The sequence below is a fragment of the Lonchura striata genome, chromosome 5 (genome assembly GCF_046129695.1).
Source record: "Lonchura striata isolate bLonStr1 chromosome 5, bLonStr1.mat, whole genome shotgun sequence".
NCBI classification, from domain to species: Eukaryota; Metazoa; Chordata; class Aves; order Passeriformes; family Estrildidae; genus Lonchura; species Lonchura striata.
The window spans coordinates 68,968,906-68,989,955 of record NC_134607.1 but is presented as its reverse complement, the minus strand read 5'-3'; the positions used below and the strand labels follow the sequence as shown (position 1 = coordinate 68,989,955).

General features: G+C 43.6%; 3 protein-coding genes across 5 annotated transcripts in view; 2 read left to right on the top strand and 1 right to left on the bottom strand.

Moving 5' to 3' along the window:
- Positions 1-321: 321 nt before the first annotated feature.
- Positions 322-10,442, bottom strand: KIN (Kin17 DNA and RNA binding protein). Its single transcript, XM_021530944.2, has 13 exons — positions 10,257-10,442; positions 9,620-9,714; positions 8,757-8,800; positions 8,544-8,666; positions 7,498-7,679; positions 6,559-6,607; positions 6,217-6,274; positions 4,111-4,234; positions 3,561-3,611; positions 3,122-3,190; positions 2,488-2,587; positions 2,120-2,220; positions 322-1,270 (listed from the first exon to the last, which is right to left on the bottom strand). The coding sequence occupies exons 1-13, from the start codon at positions 10,368-10,370 to the stop codon at positions 1,208-1,210; spliced, it is 1,173 nt and encodes a 390-aa protein (XP_021386619.1). The 5' UTR covers positions 10,371-10,442; the 3' UTR covers positions 322-1,207.
- A 10-nt stretch (positions 10,443-10,452) lies between these two features.
- Positions 10,453-17,578, top strand: ATP5F1C (ATP synthase F1 subunit gamma). Of its 3 annotated transcripts, XM_021530945.3 has the most exons (10): positions 10,453-10,581; positions 11,682-11,716; positions 12,654-12,785; positions 13,143-13,347; positions 13,772-13,915; positions 14,309-14,373; positions 14,840-14,995; positions 15,940-16,036; positions 16,849-16,886; positions 17,439-17,578. In XM_021530945.3, exons 1-9 carry the CDS (start codon positions 10,538-10,540, stop codon positions 16,853-16,855), a joined length of 885 nt encoding a protein of 294 aa, XP_021386620.2. In that variant the 5' UTR covers positions 10,453-10,537; the 3' UTR covers positions 16,856-16,886; positions 17,439-17,578. The 3 variants fall into 3 exon arrangements, with proteins under 3 accessions (XP_021386620.2, XP_021386622.2, XP_077639813.1); XM_021530947.3 differs by lacking the exon at positions 16,849-16,886; XM_077783687.1 differs by lacking the exons at positions 16,849-16,886; positions 17,439-17,578 and having other exon boundaries at positions 15,940-16,040.
- A 2,365-nt stretch (positions 17,579-19,943) lies between these two features.
- Positions 19,944-21,050, top strand: part of TAF3 (TATA-box binding protein associated factor 3) — a 112,955-nt gene continuing 111,848 nt past the window's right edge. The window contains exon 1 of the mRNA XM_021530948.2: positions 19,944-20,176. Within this exon, the coding sequence (XP_021386623.1) occupies positions 20,011-20,176 (166 nt within the window). The 5' untranslated portion in view covers positions 19,944-20,010. The remainder of the gene's footprint in view (positions 20,177-21,050) is intronic.

Genomic DNA, 21,050 nt, shown 5'->3' with positions numbered 1-21,050 from the left:
AAGACAGCTGATGTCCTGTGTGAGGCTGTTCCAGACTACCTCAGACAGCAGCTGTTTCATTAAACCTCTGCACACTTCCAGTTTTGTGCAGGTTTCCCCTGGAAACCACAAATCAGCAAGACCTGTCTAGGCAAGGAAAGGGAAAACATTCCAGAGACACAAAACCTCCAGGTCATGGGTTTTATTTTGCCCAGGACCACCCACGTTTGTTTTTTTTTTACCCAACTAATGTGGTGCACCAACCCAGCACTTCACTGTGCTCTTTGGTGGACTTAAATCAGCACCTGCCTCACAAATTGGAAAGGTTGGTAAGAACCACACTGGCCTAAGAAAGGTTTCTGTTTATTCCTGAAGTGCCTTAGAAATTAAACATTGCACAAAATGTGACACTTTAAAAAAAATAAAACAAATAATGCTGTATCATTTAGCACGAGTAACATTACTCATGTAGCAGAGCAACAGTGGAAGAAAGGAAAAGGCTTTGGAAAACCAAAGGAGCAACCCCCAAAATTCGTATCTGCACAAGCTTCAGCTGGCATTCCAAGACACTTCACAAGTAACACCCATGGAGCAGGTCCATATGGAGTCCATATGAAGATAAATTTCATATCAGTATTATCAGGAGCCCTGACAAACCTGCTGGAGGTGTAACAACTTGCATTCTATCATCACTAATGTGCTGATCAAAAATAAACTGGCGACTGCACATAATAACCAGACCATTCTTACAGCACCAAGGAGATAACCCCTTGCAGCACTGCTATCTTCCTGCTATCCCCTTAATCCCTTGCCTTGTTCATGCACTCAGAAGTCCATTTTGGCTCTGGATTGAGAAGTGTGTTGTTTAAACTCCACTGGCTCCAACACACACTGCCTCCCTATACGTAATTCTCTCTTCAGGACCTGCCCACATACCCCAGTTTGGAGGTCTCTGCTGCATTTTACAAAAGAAAATTAAAGCAAATATAACTTTGATACAAAATCAGATGAAAAATTTCCACTGATAGTATTTCCATAAACATTTTATGTAACAAATTGATGGCTATCTTTAAATAAATCAAGTTTGTTGTGTTTAATGTCTATATACATTATAAATACATATACACACAATTAAAACCCTGACATGGTAGAGTCTTGTGTCTGCCTGAAAGATGTCAGAAAGAAGGTTTTGAGAAGCAAAATCTTCTCTGATGCATGATTTAGCACCTCAGGCAAGTTTGGAAACATCTTCATACTGGATATCTTCGACTCTGCGCCCTTTTAAAGGTCCCTGGAGAATGACAGGAAAAAAACAACACCACAATATAAAATTGTTTGTTTCTTGAATTCCCAACAGTAGGAGAGGTAAGAGGGACTTGTTCATAATACAATGTTCCTTGATTAATAATTTTCAGCCTGACCAGAGAATGTGACAGGGCCTCAACACCATCCCAGAAATCCTTTCACTTTCAGTTTGCTTTTAGTACCAAAGTTCCTGCTCTCATCAGGGAATCTGCACAGTCTCTACCCAAATCCTCCAGAATCCAACCTGGGCTGAGTTTATGCAATCCTTCTTTGAACTGCAAGCTGTTGTTTAAGAGTTTGACTTTTAGTCAATGTCCTCTGTGCTTTATCAATCAGTTTAAAGACTGATTTTGCAAAGCAGAACAAAGAAAGAGCCACACAGATACATAGCATGGACTGATTGTTAACCATAACTGTTAACCATAAACAAGACAACAAATGAGCATGTAAAGCCCCACATTCCATCTGGAAAGGGCAGAAGAAAATACACATCCTTGCATATTTTGCATTTTTTTACCTTGCCACAAAGCAGTACCACAACAGCCATGCTCAAAATAAACACACAAAATATTTTCAAGTTCACAAACACATAAAATCTCCTTCAATTTCAAAACTTGCTAAATTCAGCACCCTAGCACCTTTTTGAAGATTCTCTGCAAAGACTAAGCCTGCAACAGGTGGGAATATGTGGTTGATAGGTGGGGGGTGTCCACTGAACTCTGCACACCACAAATCCCACCTGTAGGATTAAGGATAGCATGGTTCTTTGTGAAAGCTCTCCATGTACAGATGGAAAGCTCTCTGCAAACAAGAGCTTGCAATGTTTGATACTTACTGAGTCAATGGTTATTGTCACTGAAAACCTTTTCTCATTGATGGATTCCAAAATGCCTTCATTTCCCCTGTAGCCACCATTTAATACCATCACTTTCTTGCCTGAAATAAAAATAGGAAAAGAGTTACACAACAGGGTTCCAAACTTCTGCTGAAAAGTTTTTCCCCATCTTTCTTATCTTTCCCCTTTAAGTATTTAAGGTGGTCGAAGGTCTTCACAGCACCTTCCCTTTTGCAGGCTGAAAAACCCCAACTCTCTCAACCTCAGGAGAGGTTATGGCACTTTCAAGTGGACGAATTATAATTAAAAAGAACTGAAATATAAATTTTGCAGTGGCAGAAGCTGAAAACAGAAGGAAACGGCTGTACCTGGTGCTGGTATTACAGTTTCTAGATGTGTCTGATCAAGCTTCAGCTTGTCCCCAGAGTCAATCACCTTCACAACTGCTGTGTATTTGTCAATCACTTCCTGTTTTGAAAGGCAGAGGCCAATCAGAAATACCAAACATTTTTCTCTACATTTACATTTCCAAGTTAACAAACTTTGGCATTGTGACTCTGCAATTCTGCATTTTCAAAACCAGAAAAACGCGAGGGCTCCAGCCTGGAGATTTTGTGTGCAAATGAGATCCTGCAGCTTAAAATATCAGTGTAGAACTGACTAGTCTTAGGTTAAAATATAACTGCATTGGTCTTGGTCACATCCCATGGACACAGGGATTATTCCCCAAGATGGATGTGTTAATAGGGACAAACTACACAGGTCAAAACCGTGCTTAAGAAAGGACCACTGAATCAATGACATGAAACCAATTCAGAGGTTTCATAAATGACATGAAACCAATTCACTGCCTGTCCAGAATAAGTCCCAATAGAGGTGAGGTGACATTGCAGTCTCCAACATTGTTGTCTTAAGGCTGAACAACCTGTGCAATGAAACAAATCTTCCTAAGTCACCTAATTCCAGAAAAGCCAAACCAATGTTTCCCACGGCCCACCTTACCTTAACAACTGCCTTCTTCTTGTGGTATTTCTCTCCGAGCTTTTTTGTTACAATTTTTACAATAATTTCCTGGGAGATTTGAAAGGAGAGAAAAAATAAAATACAGTGCTAAAACATGCAAACAACTCTACAAACTAAATTAACAGTACAGGAAGTAACAATAGTAAAGATGTGGCTTTCAGGAATTTGTGTATATTGTCAAATAACTGGCTCAAAGCAGCATCTCTCAAGACTTTTTTGGGTTTCTTTGACAAATACAGTTACACTTGAATTCATGATCTAATGTGACAGCCCACAATGGGTCAAGAGCAGGAAAGAGAAAATAACTGTGAATTGAGTTTGCAACCTGCTTTTGGATCTTTACATTAATCAACAATGGCTTTAGAAATGCAGAATTGGCTGTATTTGGTATAATAATAATAATTTTTAAATCACTTACAGGATGTAACCAGTAGTCTCTTCGAGATGTTCTTTTCTTTTCCTCTTCAAGCTAAAGAACAACAACAAATAATCACCATTTACTTCCTCCTTCCACTGCAGCTTCCCCATGGCTTTGAACAGCTTTGAACCAATTCTCCACCCCAGGTCATGTAGGGAACAAAAGCAATCCCCAAACCCTAAATAAGGATAAGTCAGTATGGTCTTGCCTCATAAATCAATTTGATGAATCCAGGAACTCATGATAAAATGATGGTGATCTGTATTATTTTTGGCAAGTGTTTCTAGGTATTTTCTTCTCTTGCAAAATCTGTATTCCTTTACTTCCCAACACCTCAGTCATCTGGGGAATAGGGAGAACTGAGCAGCCAGTTTTATGAAGAAACGAAACCAGTTTTATGGGGAAATGAAATTATTTTGCCTGGTAAGATGTGAAAGTTGGAATTCCATATGAACTGAAGGTCTGAGGTCACTTCAAAAGGATGCCCTGGTGAAGTAGACATTGTCACAGCTACAAGGGCAGACAGAAACAGATCCTGCATGATTATTACCTCCATGATCTCATCCAGTGCAGATTTCTTCTTTTTCTCTTTGGACTGCCCAGAGCTATGAGGTGCTTCTTTTCTTTTAACTGCTCCCTCCACCATCTTCAGTGCATTCTGTCCAAGGACACTACTGCAAAAGTAAGATGGTGTTTTCACAGCAGATCTTACAATTTTTTTCCTCTACCAAGATGCATTTTAAGAACTGCTGTGCTGGTCTGCTTGATTTCAGTTGTCTCTGTCCCTTTGCAGACCCTACACAGCTCCTCCTCTAGAGCTGGTCTCCTTGGGGTGCAAACTCCATGTTCACTGAGGGTCACTGCTGGCATTCCAGCAGAATGGACACAGCCCAATGACCAATTCACCACTGCACAAGCAGAAAGTTGATCAAGGACTTGAGTTCAGTGAAGAAAACAAAAATTGATCTGCAAATAAGGTTTTCAAATTTGAAAGGAGAAACTTTAGAGAAGCCACCTGGACAGACGAACTCTCAGACATAACAGATATTTTAGAATTCCTTCCAGACAGAGATACTGAGTCTATCTGGCAATGGGAGAAAACACCCTGGAATCTGTGGAGAAGAGCTCCACACTCAGCAAACAAATGTCACCTACACAACAATATTCAAAATAGGCAAACAGCCTAAGAATTGTGGAAAATAAAGATCAATCAGCAGAAAAAGTTACATCTCAGGGATGAGGGAACATCTAGGTAAAGTGCAAACTGCCCAGGGCAGCTTCAGTTCAGCCACTTTTATAACAGACATTGTACAGAGTAAAAAAATTGAGATATTGTTTCAACCTAAAAGATGAAGGCAGCTGTTCTGAGGTGAACAGTGATGCAATAATTAATATGGCCTTAGGACAAACTGCATGTTCCGCCTGTGGTAAGGATGTTGGATACACTCCCACAGGGAAGATACCCCACAGGAATGAAACTACAGAAATTGCAGTAGAAGCAACTTTAAGGGAAAAACTGTATTTCAAAGGAAATCTGAATAATCATGGAGTTTGAGAAAAAAAACTGCACATTAAATCACAAATCAAATAGTAAGTATTTAAAAAGCATCTCATAAAGGGCAACATAAAATTGAAAGATAACAACTGCAGTGTCCATATTTAAGAAGACAAACATATCTGGCTGTGATCTTACTATACTACCATTTCAAAGTTTACAGATAAGTATTTTGTATATGCTGTGAAGAAATTAGACTACTTGATATATGATTTCACACTTGGCCAAATTTTAGCAAGGACCTGAAGTATTCCTCACTGAAACTATTCAAGTGAGAGTCTGAATTAAGTTTCAGAGTCATCTTAAGCAGAACTCAATGCTTAGGGATAATTTACAAGTTTTCCTTAAAGCCTGCAATCTGTCTCTATTATTGCAAAGAACTGCTTTACTGTCTCATTTTCTGTCTGGCACATATCCCATCAGATACCTTATCTAAGAGCTGAGTGAGATGAGGGAAAAGCTTTCTTTTTACCTGGAATACATTTAATTACAATATTGCCTCACATGAGAAGATGTACTGTTCAACAAACAGTTCCCCAGACTGCTGTAATTCAGAATTATTTGCATTATTGATCCCTTTTGTCCTGCACTGCTTGTGGTCACAAGATGACAATTAAATTCCAGAGCTCTGGGAAGATTTATTTCAGGTAGATTTAGCTGCTTAAACGATGACCAAAGAAAGCATTGCCTCCAATTAGACAAGGCAATCAAACCTTTTAGGAACTAAAATTAACAAGTCAGGAATATCTATTCATAGAAGGCAGCTGGGACTAGATGGCATCACTGCAAAAGCTTGGCTGGATCCCTTTCCCACCCTCCATGGAGGAACCTGTGACTGCCTGTTACTGTATGGACATCTGCCATGAAGCACAGAGAATTCAAGAAGGCTCCTCACAGCTCACATTTAAGCTACACCCACTCACCCATTTTAAATACAAAACCAACCATGAAGTCACCTAGTCACCCTTCTGAACACCAAGAGAGGATGAGAGGTTAGACTCCAAATATATCAGGACAAGACAATCCTTCCTGTTCATACAAATACCATTGTCATAGAAGTGCTTTGTAACAGTAAAGGTTGGCCTGAAATTCTTTTCTCACCTTGTTTTAGAAGATGCTGCGACTGAAGTACTTGCTCCTTTGTTTAAATTAAATGTAACTAAAAAAATAAAGAGACATTACTCTATTTCTATATTTTAAAATAACTGCATTGAAGGATGTTAACAATTTTTAAAATCTGCAAATAGAAAGGAATCATAAATTTGAAAATATTTACTAATCTATACTTTGGTTTAGCTTTTAAAGTCAATTAAACTTTGTAATACAGAATACTCTGCATTTCCACATTCCAATGCTCTTTATAACTGATCTCAAAGTACCAAGCAGGCTTCAATGCTCATTTCATCTGAATCACAAAAATTACATCCATCAAAATCTAGTTACCTTTTTCTTCTTCGTTTTCTCTATTCAGTTCAGTATAGACTGGCATTTCCTGCCAAATAAAAAAAACCAAGCACATTTAAAAAATCAAACAGAAAACTGAGTCAAGGTATCATAATCATTGATCAGCTCAGTTTTACAGACAGTAACTGTAATATTCAACCTGGCCTGATTTGTAAAAGATTAAAATTGAAAACATCATCTCACTACAGGCTCCTGTGCAACTCTCCAATTAATAGAGATGCTGCCTAAACTCGCTCAATTTCAGCATAAAAGGCAAGTAGCCTTGATGCATCAGTTTCCTCTATCTGAACCAGCATGATCTGACTGGTTTCTGGAAAGACTAATAATTCAAATAAGGAAATTCTGGTATCTTTCCAATTTTTTGGCACCGAAGACTCAGACCATTTAAATTTCAATTAATTTTAAATTAAGAAGCAGGTAATTGCTTACAACAGCATTTAAATGTAACTATCAATACCCAGGATCAAATGGGAGATTTCAGCCCCAGGCAACGCGTATGGGGGTCATAGCATGATGCCAAGTAAACAGATCCCAAATAACCACCAAAATAGAACTTTTCACTAGGTGAACTTGATTATGCCAGATCCCCCTGGTTATTTATCTCAGCCTCCTCAATGCACCAGGTACTTGTTATCTGCAGCCCTACATAGCTGTGAAATACCACAAATTAAGACATCATGCAGCTTAATGGATTATTTGCTCCTGCTTTGTAAATTCTAGAGTGATTTTTAAATCACTAATCACTAGAAGAGCAGTAATTATTTCTTCTTTACTACTACTGCAAGCTGGGTACAATGTAATCCAAGTTAGGAAGCAAAGGAAATACCAGTGCAAGGCTTCCAGGAGCATCAAACTCCCCACTGACTTAACCACAAGAGCTTTGAGCTGAAGGTTCACACAGAGTGCAATTTTTCTCACCAGTTCTTTCCCCTCCAAACCTCTTCTAACTTGTTGCTCAATGAATTTAGCAGTTTTTTCCTCGTCATCAAGGTCCTGTTTCTTCTTCCTCTCTTGTTCTTGCTGCCTGCGAATGGTCTCTGGGTCCCTGTCAATGTACTGAATGTACCAGCCTTTAGGAGTCTCATCAACCTTGCAAAGACCTAAAAGGTCAAGCAAAAACAAAGTAAAATTAACAATATCAAGATCATTTTTAGTCCATGTTCACTGTAGCAATGCAGATACTTCACCAGAGACAAGTGGGCTGCTAAAACTGACTTTGAATTATCTGTACCACGTGTTTCTGCCCTCAGCTACCCAGATGTGTTTGGACACAGGCCAGTGTACATCACAAAGGGCATGAAGTGTTTTACAAGACTTTCCTTATTGAAGAAAATGTTTCCTTCCCACTGTTTTAACAAGGAAGAAGACAGAAATCTAGCATGTATAAATGATATGCACTCACAGTACCATACTAAAGGAAATATTGCAGTACTGTGCTATTGTTACCAACTCTGGCAAGAGACTTTCCAAACTCTGCAACTGCTGGATGTATCCTGAAGAGCAAGGGCATCCAGAGCCAAAGTAAACTTTCTGTCACACCACAGTGCCATTAAATCTCTCTTCCTCCCACTAAACACAGAACTGCAGATCTCCAGCTCTAACCCTTCCACTAGGCCAGGAATTAAAGTGACTGCTTGCTTCTTGTCACCTCAGACATGGAAATAATCTGTAATTTTTAAATGGCAACTGTTAGCAGTTGATTCAGAATTTAGCAGTGTATCCAGTAAATACAGACCAGCAGATGAAAGCAAGAAAAGCTCACAAGTGATGTACTCATCCCAGACGTCTCACATTTTCCACAAGCAAACTCCTAATGGTTAGCACAGAAATATGTTTGGAAATCTTTTCTTGTATATACAGGAGGAGAGGGGAAGAAAGAAAAAAGAACTAACATATTTACTGATCAATTACCAAGAATTCAATTACCCAATAATTTTAAGACTTCCCTGAGCAGGTACACCTACCTTCTCTCCCCAGCCATTTTGTAAAATCAGTCAGTGTCTCCCACTGTGTGGCATTCATGTGGATGTGTTCTCGATGGCTGATGTATTCATTGTACACAATATTATTGTGGACTCTCTTTGTTCCTAAAATACAGAATTATTATTACTATTATGTAGCTTGCACTGAACCAACAAAAGACACTAAGAAAAACAAAAAAACAGCAAAATATTTACCAAATCGCCTTCTGAGCAATTCTAGGAAATCATTTCGGAATTCCCTAAGGAAATAAAAAAAAAAATATCTTTAGTAAGCTTTAACAACTAAGAAGCAATTTTCTGCTGTCATTAAGAATTAAACATCTCATTACTCTTTTGAGCTGAGTGTGACAATATTCAGACACATTTCCCTTTTGCAGCAGACCAGGATCAAACACAGGATGAAACACAATATGATACATGCACACACCTCAAATGTACAAGACAGTAACAGCCTCTCAAAGGCATAAAATGGAGCAAAGGAATCTCAACACTTCCCACTAATTGCTGGTGTTTGGTTACCAGGTGTCTTCCCAGGCTGACAGACACAGAGCAGAGGGCAGGACAAAGGGCAGAGGAGTGGATGGAGCAGATGGATCACTCATCTCCCTGCTAATTCCCCAGGGCTGCAGCATAAAACCTCACTTCAAACTCGTGCTGAGGACAGTTCCAGTCATCCCAGCTGTCACGTAAGTCAGCTGGACAAAGGCCTGGGAGAAGCTGGGGCATATCAGTCCCTCCCCTGACTTGCTCTTTCATTGTTATGGCTCTTTTAGCTTGTGTGTGTGTGGCAGTCATTCAGCAGGGACAGAAAAGTGATGTATTTTTAACACAGAGCAACTTTAAACAGGATTACAACATGAGACAAAACTGAATAAAATCATGAAATCTCTTATCTAAAGTTTAAACGTGGCATTGTAATTTTCAATTACAAGAAGACCTGACACTAACATGTATCACAATAAAGTGTCTTCAATGGGGCATTATTGGATCTTAGGGGTATGGCTGTGCAAACCTGACACAGGCATGAAGATCTGGGTAAGAATATACAGAAAACTTACTCAGAGAAATAATCCATGAATTGCTGAGGATTTTCAGAAGCCAGCAGCAACTGCCTCTGGTGAGACTCAGACATGCAGTGACATTTGAAGCCATTCTATAAAGCAGAAATAAATACTTGGCTTGTCTTCGTCTCATTTTGCAACACTCACAGATGAAGAGATTACTAAAAATCCTACAAATAAACTACTACAAATAAACTCCTACAAGTATGATCGCAGCTCCCACAATGTTCCCCTCGATAGCACTGGGGACATTTACAAGGGAGATTGACAGAACGAGGGACAAGGGCTTCAGACTGATAGGGGGCAGGGCTAGATGGGATATTGGGAAGAAATTCTTCCCTCGGAGGGTGGCGAGGCCCTGGCACAGGGTGCCCAGGGCAGCTGTGGCTGCTTCATCCCTGGAAGTGTCCAAGGCCAGGCTGGACAGGGCTTGGAGCATCCTGGGACAGCGGAAGGTGTCCCTGCACATGGCAGGGGGTTGGAAGTGGATGAGCTTTAAGGTCCTCCCAAACCAAGCCATTCCATGAGATCGGAGCTGCCACAAGAGCTGACCCCAGGAGAACCGGGACTCCTTCCTTAGACGGGGACCGGAGCCGCCCGAAGGAGCGGGGACCCCCCCAGCGCCCGCAGTTACCTCATCACGGCACTGTTTCTGGCACATCTGGCAGTACCAGCGCAGCTTCTGCAGCCCCTTCGACTTGATGCGGTTGGCGATGGCCTTGGGGCTGAGGAAATCCGACTTCCCCATGACGCCGGTCAGGTCCTGGTCCTGGTTCTGTTCCCGGTCCCGGTCCCGGTCCGGCTCCCGCCCCCTCCGGAAATGGCGGCGGCGCCCTGGAAGCGGATCCCGGCGGGGCCGCGCAGGCGCGCTGCGGGCGCGCTGACCTTCAGCGGGGCTGTGGTGGAGGCGCCGCCATGTTCGCCCGGGGCGGCGCGGTCGCGCTGGTCCAGCCGCAATGGTACCGGCACGGGCTGGGACGGGCGCTCTGGGCACGGGGGAACGCGTCCCGATGGCCGGGGCGGCTCTGCGGGGTGAGGGGGGGATGGCTTCCCTTGGCCGTGCGGCGCCTGGGGGCGGCGGGGTCGCGGCCGCGGGCGGCCCGTCAGGGGCTGTGGGCTCTGAGGGGAGGTGGCGGAGCCGGTGCCGGGAGATGAGGGCAGCGGGGACCCGCAGGGAGGGAGGCTCCGTCCTCGGTGGGTGGGAGAATGGGACAGGCAAGGGTTAAAGGGACAAGTTTATACATGGCAGGAGACCCTGCTCTGGCCTCCTCTGCTTCGTTTTAATAGCCTTTAGAAATGAATTGCATTGCACGAAGCTTTGTTTAAAAATATTTCTTTCTAATTTGCCCTTCTAATGCCCTCGTTTGCCCCGTGCCCTTAGCCGAGGCGTTAAACCTTTCTCTGTGCTCGGCGCTGCCGAGTCCTGGGGCCGCTTCGGGGCCCCTCAGCTCAGGGAGGACTCGGAGGTGCAGGGGCGAGTCCGGAGAAGGGGAACTGGGAAGGGTCTGGAGCCCAAGTCCTCTGAAGAGCAGCTGGAAGAGCTCAGCCTGGAGAAAAGGAGGCTCGGGGTGACCTTATCACTCTACAGCTCCCTGACAGCGCAGCGCAGTCAGGTGGGAGTTGGCCTCCTCTCAGCGACATGACAACACAGGTTTAGGTTGTTTCTTCACAGTTTCTTCACAGAAGTCGTGGTTAGGCATTGGAATGAGCTGCCCAGGGAGGTTGTGGAGTCCCTGTCCCTGGAGGTATCTGCAGAAAGACTGGATGTAGCACTCAGTGCCCGTGGCTTAGTTAGGGCACCACTTAGATAAGGTGGTGTTCAGTCATAGGTTGGACTTGATGGTCTCAGAGGTCTTTTCCAACCTAATTGATTCTGTGAAATTATATAAGGTAGGGAAGGATGAAGGTGTGCATGCAAGCCACAGGTAAGAGTGGCTTCTCTCTGCCACACGTTTTGTAAGAAACAGCAACATCACCCTGAAAGGGACTTGCCCTTGGCAGGTGTTGGTTTGCTGGAGAGCTAGTGAATTATCCTAATTTCTCCTGCATTCCTTTTCAGGGGCCAAGTCAGGAATATGGCAACGCTAAAAGACAGTAAGTAAAGGGTTTAACTGCTCTTGAGAGAGGCAAAATGTTGCAGGAAAGCCATATGTTGAAAACCATATGTTAAAGCATACTGTTTAGCCTCTGTTGGGTATGATTGTGATGTATAACAATGATATATAGGCCTGCAGTGCTAATCACATTAAACAAGTGTCCTTCAGAAAAGGAGTTGCTTGAAGTGGCTTTGGCAGTAATTTAAATGTCTTTTTATAGTTTTACTCAAATAGATTTTAAAAATATTTTTACTGTATGTGCTAAACCAGATTTCTGCTCACCTATAAGAGTTAACTTAGTTTATCTTATGTTTATTTCCTTGTGCTTTTGTGCAGCATTTGGGGGGAAAAAGGATTGACTGAATGGTTTCAGTGTGATAATGCTTCCTTAAGCCATCCCTCATAGTTCTTATATAGGGATATTGCCTTGGAATTGTGCTTGTCAATGGGATACCTGTTTTGGTTATTTTTTGCATTAGTGTTTTTATAAATGTCATTTTACCACAGTCTAAACAGAGGAGGAAATTTATTCTGTCTTCACACTATGGGGACTTTTTTGTTTGTTTGTTTCCTCTGCTTGTCATCTGTGAAAGATGACATTATACCTCAAATAATATATTTGTGAAACAGGTAGAGGTGGAAGCAAAGAGAATAGTAAATAGACTTCATGTTGGGATAAATACTAAATGAATGTTATATCTGAAGGAGATAACATCTCTATTGTAAAGATGAATCTGTGTTAGCTACATTCTTAGTCTTACTGCAAGTACCAAGGTCTTTCATGAGGTTTATTTCTGTGATGTTTGTTTATTTATTTCTTCTTCTTTGAGGAACATGGCAAAATATTTTTTTATGGCTCTTGCTGGCATTTTGTTGTTTGGGCTTGAGTCACAGTGCCCAGTACAGCCCATGACCTTCAACTCTTAACCTTGCAGTCACCAGGCGTTTGAAGTCCATCAAGAACATCCAGAAGATCACCAAGTCCATGAAGATGGTTTCTGCAGCCAAATACGCAAGAGCTGAGAGGGAGCTGAAGCCTGCGAGGGTCTATGGAACAGGAGCTCTGTGTGAGAGAAAGATCTTGCACTTAGTGATGGGGGATTAGAAGAGGAGGTTTTCATAGTGGTGATAAAATGCCAAGGCTTTTTAACCTTCCAGTAGTCTGTTTCCAAAAGAATTTGCACAGTGAACTTCACTGAGTGACATCTGATCAGAGCTGTGACTGGCTCTGAATTGTTTATTCCTCACTTCTGGTCTGACCGTGTGCAAACTTGGAACAATTGCAAAGGAGATAAAATTAATCTGGCTGAGATCTGGAGCCCCTTTGGTATTGGTTTTAGTTAGAATATTTCAGAGCATTTTTTATTACTTACTAGCTTTTTTGGCACCCTTGAAAAATGTTATGATCTTTTTTTTTTTTTCAGCTCTGTATGAGAAAGCAGAAATAAAGCCACCTGAGGACAAGAAGAAGCACCTCCTTATTGGTGTGTCCTCTGACCGAGGCCTGTGTGGTGCTATCCATACATCTATTGCTAAAACCTTGAAGAATGAAATTACCAACCTCTCAAATGCAGGGAAGGAGGTTATGGTGGTTGGAGTAGGTGACAAGATCAGAGGCCTGCTTCAAAGGTAAAAAGGATGGGGTCCAAAAGTTTAGTTTAGAGTTTTGTTGTCTCTGGTAGAAATTTCAAGACTGTAGGATTGTGTGCCATTGGCAGGAAATTGCATTTAAGGGAACTGTGTTAAATTCAAGTTCCTGTAAAAAAAAAACTGCAAATACTTTAAAAGTGGTTTTGATAATGTCACAATTTGAGAGACTGCTGCACAGCACTATTATATTCTTGAAATAAAAGCTGGCAACTGATGCTGTTACACATGTGTGTATTGTGAAGCTATTGTAGTTTAACTAAAGGCAAAGTTTCTTTCAGACTCTAATTCAGTAAAATGTTTCATTCTGAACACTCCTAAATTACAAACAGTTATTTCTAGTAAGTCTTGCTGCTCGTGTTTTAGAGCATCCACTTGGTTCTAGCACAGTTTTGTGTTGCTGCAGGACACATGGCAACTATTTCCTGCTGACATTCAAAGAGGTGGGACGGAGACCTCCAAGCTTTGGAGATGCTTCAGCCATTGCTTTAGAGCTGTTAAACTCTGGGTATGAATTTGATGAAGGCTCTGTCATCTACAATCGGTTCAGGTAAGGTTGAACTAAACTTCACTGGAAAAATACTTGGCAGAATGCTTCCAAGAGTATATTGGCCTGATGAAGTTGTATGAAAACTGAAAGGGAATATGAAAGGGAATATATGGCATATTCACTTCTTGATTTTGTTGTGTGTCAAGAACTGGGCTGTTTTTTCTAGTAGCTGTGGTTAGAACTCCCTTTTTGACTTGTGTGTAGTGAACACTGTAACATTTACAGTCAGCACATCATTATATCCATGTGGTATCCAAGATCTTTTCATCAGTGTTATCACAAAACCTTGTGGCATTGCAAAGCCAGAAGTTGTCTATTCTAATTTGATTTGAACCATTCTGTTTAGAGTCAGTTCAGTTGAACTGAAGAACCTGTTTTGCTCTTTTTGTACAGGTCTGTCATCTCTTACAAGACTGATGAGAAACCAATCTTCTCCTTTGAAACGGTGGCTGGCTCTGGTAAGTAGGGAGCTAGAAACCACCAGTTACATGCAGTGATAAATCACAAGAAAAGTACTCTGAAAATGGGACTATGGTATTTTAAAACATCTTATTATGGTGCTTGTATCATAGTTTAACAGATAGTTTTGTCTTGGCCAAGATCAGTCCAAGGCTGGCTCAGAAAGGTGCTCTCCGAGAATGTTTCTGCAGCATTGTAAGGGAAAGTTAAACATAATATGGTAATAATGTATTTTGCTTTGGTCTGACTTTCCTAATATTAAATTGAACTAAAACACATAAAACAGTTAACAGAATTATAAGTAGCATAGAGATTCTGAAGGTACACATAATATGTTCAGGGAGTCTCTCTGTACTGCCTTAAGTACTGAAACAGTCCAGACAAGTAATCTTCTCTGTGTCATTGTATTTTGCTGGAAGTAGCAAATCTTGGATGTGTCTAAGTTTGCTCCTCCATGGTTTGCAGAAAGCCTAAGTATCTATGATGATCTTGATGCTGACGTGCTGAGAAACTACCAGGAGTTCACGCTAGCAAACATTCTGTACTACTCCCTGAAAGAATCCACCACCAGCGAGCAGAGCGCCAGGATGACTGCCATGGACAACGCTAGCAAGAATGCTTGTAAGCTGCTCCCTGGCTTCTCCAGGACTTCAGTTGTTCAGCAACAAAGTGTTGACCTCCCTTTCTGTAATCCTTTCCTTCAAAAATCAGCTATTTCCTGTCTTAATTCCACTTTGAGTGGCTTTTTTTAGCCAGTACAATTGAGATTCTGTTTCAAATGTGAGCTGTATGTAGACTCTGGAAAGAGGGATTGCTGTTGAGAAACAAGCCTAGGACTGGAAGTGAAATAACAGATTATTTAAAAGGCATATGAAATACTAAACTAATCTTACAATGGCTAAATATTCTCTATGCTCCTCTCATGTGGCTGCTCTGAGAATTTCCTGAATTCTTATAAATCTTTACTTACTCATTCAGGAAATATAATTAGTGCAGTGCAATTTAAAGGTGGGGGAACTTAAACAGTAGTTCAATACCACCTGTCATGGAGCAAGTAGAGAATATATGAGTATTCCTTGGAAGGATACTGGTGATTGAAACTGATGTGATGTGCAATTGGGCTGCCTGCAATAGTGGGCATGGCTCTGATGACCAACTTGAGAGAAAGAGGTGATACCTGAAATAATTGAGAAAAAAATAATGGAGAAAAATCTCTCCTTTTGCCACAACTTGAAGGAAATAACAATGCAGTTAATTGACAGTGAAATCTAATTCCAAAGCTAATGATGCCTGCTTGTGTTATGTTACAATAAGCAATGTCAGGCCTGGTATTTACAAGTCTGCCAGCTGTTCTGCAGATGTTTGACTGACAAGCTTAGTTCTCAAGCTGGTTTATAGATGGTTTCTTGGTAATATTACCTGCAGGGAAAAAATGTCAGGTGCACTAAACCTCTTGTGTCTTGTAAACCACTGCAAATAACTTGGATATTGTGCCCATAGAGCTTCTCTGTATCTGCATTTATACACTCATTTTGTGTTTAAACTCCAATCTGGCCTTATTCCAGCCGAGATGATTGACAAGCTGACCTTGACGTTCAACCGCACCCGCCAGGCCGTCATCACCAAGGAGCTCATTGAGATCATCTCTGGTGCTGCTGCTCTGTGAGTATCTGTATGAACGTGCAGTCAGAGCTGTTGCAGTCATGTGCTCTTGTGTGCCAGGGTAACAGGCAAACTTTGGGATTGTAGGTCCTAAAACCAGAGGGAAGGCAGTCCCTGGCATGGCTCCCAAGCTTTTCAGCTTGCGCAGTTCTACTAACCAGAGCGAAGTTGGCAGTTTTTTCTGATCAAATGCAGTTTAAAAGCTGGTAAAATAGATCTTCAGCCTCACCAGGCATCCTTGCCTGGAGAGGTGAGGATTTTCCTTCTGGCCTTTGGTGGATTTCCCCCCTCTTCCTTTTTACCTGGACATTTCCTGCTTTGCCTGGTCAAATAACCCAGTAGTGTTGAGTGGGGGAGAGCAAATGATGTGACTGAAATGCTTTTGGATAAATCAGGTGTTCAGAAGCTGAGAGTTTGGGTCTGGGTTTACAAAGAGGGAATTTCCGGAATCTTTTATATGGAATATGTATTTTACTTGAAATTTAGTATTTTGCTTGTTTGCCTGAGGATGAGGCTTTGTGCAGGTGTGTGCTGCAGGTTACAAATGTGTGGGGTTAGACCACAATTTGTAACTGCATGTAGCTCACATGTACTACTGTAACAGTTAAAAATTTGTGCTCTGTACGGAAATACATGTGTTCATATCCTGTGTATTTACAGAATGCCTGGAATATGTACTTTATATTATTTTGGTGCTGTATTGTGCTCCTCACAATACATTTGTGGTCATAAATCCGTGCAGTTTTGCCTGAATTTGCATGAGTTGCTTCCTAACCTGCTTGTTTTGTTTTTTCTCATAATACCATAACCAGGGATTAATCGGAAAAAGCGGTTCAGCCAAATCCAAGAGGTAAAGTTATGTCATAGAAGTTGGATTGTGTTTTAAAATTAATTAACACAGAAAATACAAAGTTAGATGAGGAAGACAGAATTAAATGGTCTTGGTCAGACAGAAGCTTTCCTTCCTAAAGAGCTGTGAAATTGGACATTTTTAGTTTGAATTTGTCCAAAGAGTTCTTATTTTTCAGTAATTTTAAGGAAAATATGTCCATGGTAGCATAATCCCAGATGAGTTATAATTTTCTGTGGTTTTTTTTTCTCTATTGTTGGATTCATTTGCAATTGCTGTTTGAATATTTGTATAGTGGTCTGACTTTATGCAATTACTTAAAGGTGTCTGTATGTCAGACATACATAAAGAGGTTTCTGTATTAACATGAACATATTCAAAATCTAAAATGTAAGGAAAATTTCAAAATTTAAAATGTAAGAAAAAAATAGATGTGATGAATCGTTGGGGGGTGGTGAGGAATATTAATGAAGTATTCAAATTGGGGAAAATAGCAGTTTAAAATAAATAAATAGATGAAAGGATTTTGATTTGTTTCAATTTTATTTACAGGTGAAGAGGAGCTCTTCTGAGCATATGTGGTTTAGCCTGCCTGTGTCTGTGTTAACAAGACTGCTCTGTTATCTTGTGAAGAAGTGGAAAAGCCCCAGAAATTTGTAAATTCGTACAATAAACGACCTCCGTGAAACAGATCCTTTTGCTTGTCTGTGGAGCAAATGCTCTTGGAGTCTAAATATCTGGGTTGGGCTTGGGTGTGCTTTGAAACTTTGTTTCTTAGAAGTCTGTGCTCTATACTTTTAGTTTATATGCCATGTGAAACATGTAAGTGGATGTTTCTTTTGAAGAGTGGAAGAGATTTTCTAACTTCACCCTGTCTTTGAAAATGATCTACTTTGAGAGGTACATTGTATTGTGGGCTCAAGGAGGAGACTGGAATAACCTCTGCATCACACAGCTAGAACACTGATATCTCTTATTTGAATTTTGTATTGCTACTGTTAGCAGATGTTGAATTTTTAAAATTAAGTGATGTGATTGGTTGAGTCACTACAGAGGTTATTTAGAATGCACAGTTTATTGCATGGTCAGTGTGTGTATAGAAATGTAAATGTTGGAGGACTGGGGCACCTCTCCTGAGGAGAGTTTGTTCTCAAACCCTGAGAGTTTTCAGCCTGGAGAAGGTCCCAGGGAGACCTTTCAGCATCTGAAGGGGCTCCAGGGGAGCTGGAAAGCGACTTTGGATAAGGACATGGAGCAGCAGGATGAGGGGCAATGGCTTTAAACTGATGGAGGGCAGGGATAGATTGGATGTTGGGAAGAAATTCTCTACTGTGAAGGGGGTGAGGTCCTGGCACTCGTTGCCCAGAGAAGCTCATACTGGTCCCAGTATGGAGCTCTGAGGGCACCACCCTCAGGACCTTGAGCTGTTAACCAAACCAGGAGCTTCAGGACTTTGTTCGGGGTCCAGGTCCTGCTCTTCAGGCAGCAGATGTGAGATGTGTGACTGACACAACAGACTACTCATAAACTAAAGTGCTAATTTATGAACTAATTAGGGTTTCATACTGGAGTAATAATATAGTATAATAGAGTTCTGTTATTTACAGTTCTGTCCTCCATGCTCTTGATTAGTTACACACAACTACTGAGTTACAGTTTAGCTCTTGTGTATCTCCACAGGTACCACTGAGTAAGAGCTGCGCTGCTCCTTCTTGCACCTCCTACACCACTCAGTTACTGTAAATTTTGTTTCTGGATCCTTTTTGCCACCGGAGTTCCATCCTTTTCCCTACTTGTTTTTTTTTCCCCAATTAAACAAGTCATCGAGAAACAGTTTTTTCCTTATTGCTGCCAATTTGGTGTTCCATCCAGCTGGAAAGAAAAAAAAAGGAGAAAAATAACCTCCCTGGGCAGCCTGTTCCAGGGAGAAAAATAACCTTCCTGGGCAGCCTGTTCCAGTGCTCTGCCACCCTCTGCGTAATGAAGTTCTTCCTCCTGAGGAGGTGAAACTCCTTGTGATTTGGTTTTCTTATGGTCATTGCTCCTTATCCTGTCACTGCTCATCACTTAGAAAAGTCTGACACCATCCTTTTGACAGCTCTCTGAGATATTTATTTAGAGATATTGAGATTATTTATAGAGACCATAGAATCACAGGATGGTTCGGGTTGGAGGGGACCTTAAAGATCACCTTGTTGCACCCGCTGTGATGGGCAGGGACACTTCACTATCCCACCAGACTTTCAATACCACCACGAATGAGACATCCCCAGCTTCTCTGGCTACGCTGTGCCAGTGCTTCATCACCCCCACAGTGCAGAATTTCTTCCCCATATCCCATCAAAAACTCCTTCTCAGTTCGAAGCCATTGTAAACAGCCTTGTCGCATCCTTCCTGTACGATCCCTTGGGGCAGTGGGGGACATTCAGCGGCGCTGCGATACCGAGAGTGGCCCGTGTACCGTGTCCCGCTGCGGTACCGACGCTGACACATGTACCGTGTCCCGCTGAGGTACCGACAGTGGCAGATTTACCGTGTCCCGCTGCGGTACCGACTGTGGCACACGTACCGTGTCCCGCTGCGATACTGACACTGATACATGTACTGTGTCCCGCTGCGGTACTGACAGTGACCCGTGTTCCGTGTCCCGCTGCGGTACCGACAGTGACACATGTACCGTGTCCCGCTGCGGTACCGACAGCGGCACATTTACCGTGTCCCGCTGCGGTACCGACAGTGGCCCGTGTACCGTGTCCCGCTGCGGTACCGACAGTGACACGTGTACCGTGTCCCGCTGCGGTACCGACAGTGACACATGTACCGTGTCCCGCTGCGGTACCGACAGCGGCACATTTACCGTGTCCCGCTGCGGTACCGACAGTGACCCGTGTTCCGTGTCCCGCTGCGGTACCGACAGTGGCCCGTGTTCCGTGTCCGACCCCGGCGTGTCCCGCGCGCTGCGGGCCGCGGCCTCGGTTGCTGCGGGCGGCGTTCCCGCGCTCCGCCCCGCTCGATGCGCTCGGCACTGGAGCGGCGCTGCCTGGCGGGGGCGGGGCGGCGCCAAGATGGCGGCGGCGGCGGCGGGCGGTGCGTGAGAGCTCCCGCGGCCCCCGGCCCCGGCGGGATGTGCGAGACCTACTCCCGCTGGCTGCTGCGGGTGTCGGTGGCGCAGATCTGCCAGGCCCTCGGCTGGGACTCCGTGCAGGTCTCGGCCTGCGACCTGCTCACCGACGTGCTGCAGCGGTACCTGCAGGGGCTGGGCCGGGGCTGCCACCGCTACTGCGAGCTCTGTGAGTGTGGGCTGGGGCTGGGCCGGGGGGATGCGGCTGGACGCGGTCCTCGGAGGCCTCAGTGGGTGGCCCTGCTTGAGCAGGGTCCGGGCTGAGTGAGCTCCGTGAGCCCTGCCGGGCTCGGCCATCCTGCCAAGGAAACAGCGCTGGACACTGGCGGGCCAGGGCAGGAGCACGGGGTGCGGGGCTTGGGCAGGGCAGGAGGGCACAGGGAGGTGGTGTGGGCAATGCCGGGGCTTGGGCAGGGCAGGAGGGCACAGGAGGTGGGTTTGGGCAGCATTGGGGTCTGGGGGACAGGGCAGGAGGATACAGGGAGGTGCTGTGGGGCACTGCTGGGGCTTGGGCAGGGCAGGAGGGCACAGGGAGGTGGTGTGGGGCACTGCTGGGGTCTGGGGTCAGGGCAGGAAGGCACGGAGAGGTGGGATTTTGGTACTGCTGGGGTCTGGGGGACAGGGCAGGAGGGCACAGGGTGGTGAGTTTGGGCAGGGGTCTGGGGGATAAGACAGACAGAAGGGCACAGGAGGTGGGTTTGGGCAAGCCAAGGGTCTGGGGGATAGGACAGAAGGGTACAGGGAGGTGAGATTGGGCAGGGGTCTGGGGTACAGGGCAGAAGGGCACAGGAGGTGGGTTTGGGCAGCATTGGGGTCTGGGGACTGGGCAGGAGGGCACAGGAGGTGGGTTTGGGCAGCACTGGGGGCCCTGGTTGTGGGGAAAGGCTGTGGGGTAGCATTGTGGAGGTGTGGGGAGGGCTGCTGGAAGCTGCTGCTTGTTGAAGAGTGCCAGGAGCTGGGGATGCTTGGCAGAGGAGGGTCATGGAGGTGTGGTCATTTGGGCAGGGCAGAAGAGTGCGGGGAGGTGGGATTTGGGCAGTGCT

Bases quoted from the DNA above. Each gene is read 5' to 3' on its own strand.
- KIN (XM_021530944.2), bottom strand. From the start codon at position 10,370: ATGGGGAAGTCGGATTTCCTCAGCCCCAAGGCCATCGCCAACCGCATC. The intron at 8,801-9,619 runs GTAAGTTTTCTG...TTATTTCCTTAG, and splicing joins TTCATGGATTATTTCTCTGA to GGAATTCCGAAATGATTTCC. The intron at 8,667-8,756 runs GTAAATATTTTG...TCTGTATTTTAG, and splicing joins ATTGCTCAGAAGGCGATTTG to GAACAAAGAGAGTCCACAAT.
- ATP5F1C (XM_021530945.3), top strand. From the start codon at position 10,538: ATGTTCGCCCGGGGCGGCGCGGTCGCGCTGGTCCAGCCGCAATG. The intron at 10,582-11,681 runs GTACCGGCACGG...ATTCCTTTTCAG, and splicing joins GCGCTGGTCCAGCCGCAATG to GGGCCAAGTCAGGAATATGG. The intron at 13,348-13,771 runs GTAAAAAGGATG...GTGTTGCTGCAG, and splicing joins ATCAGAGGCCTGCTTCAAAG to GACACATGGCAACTATTTCC.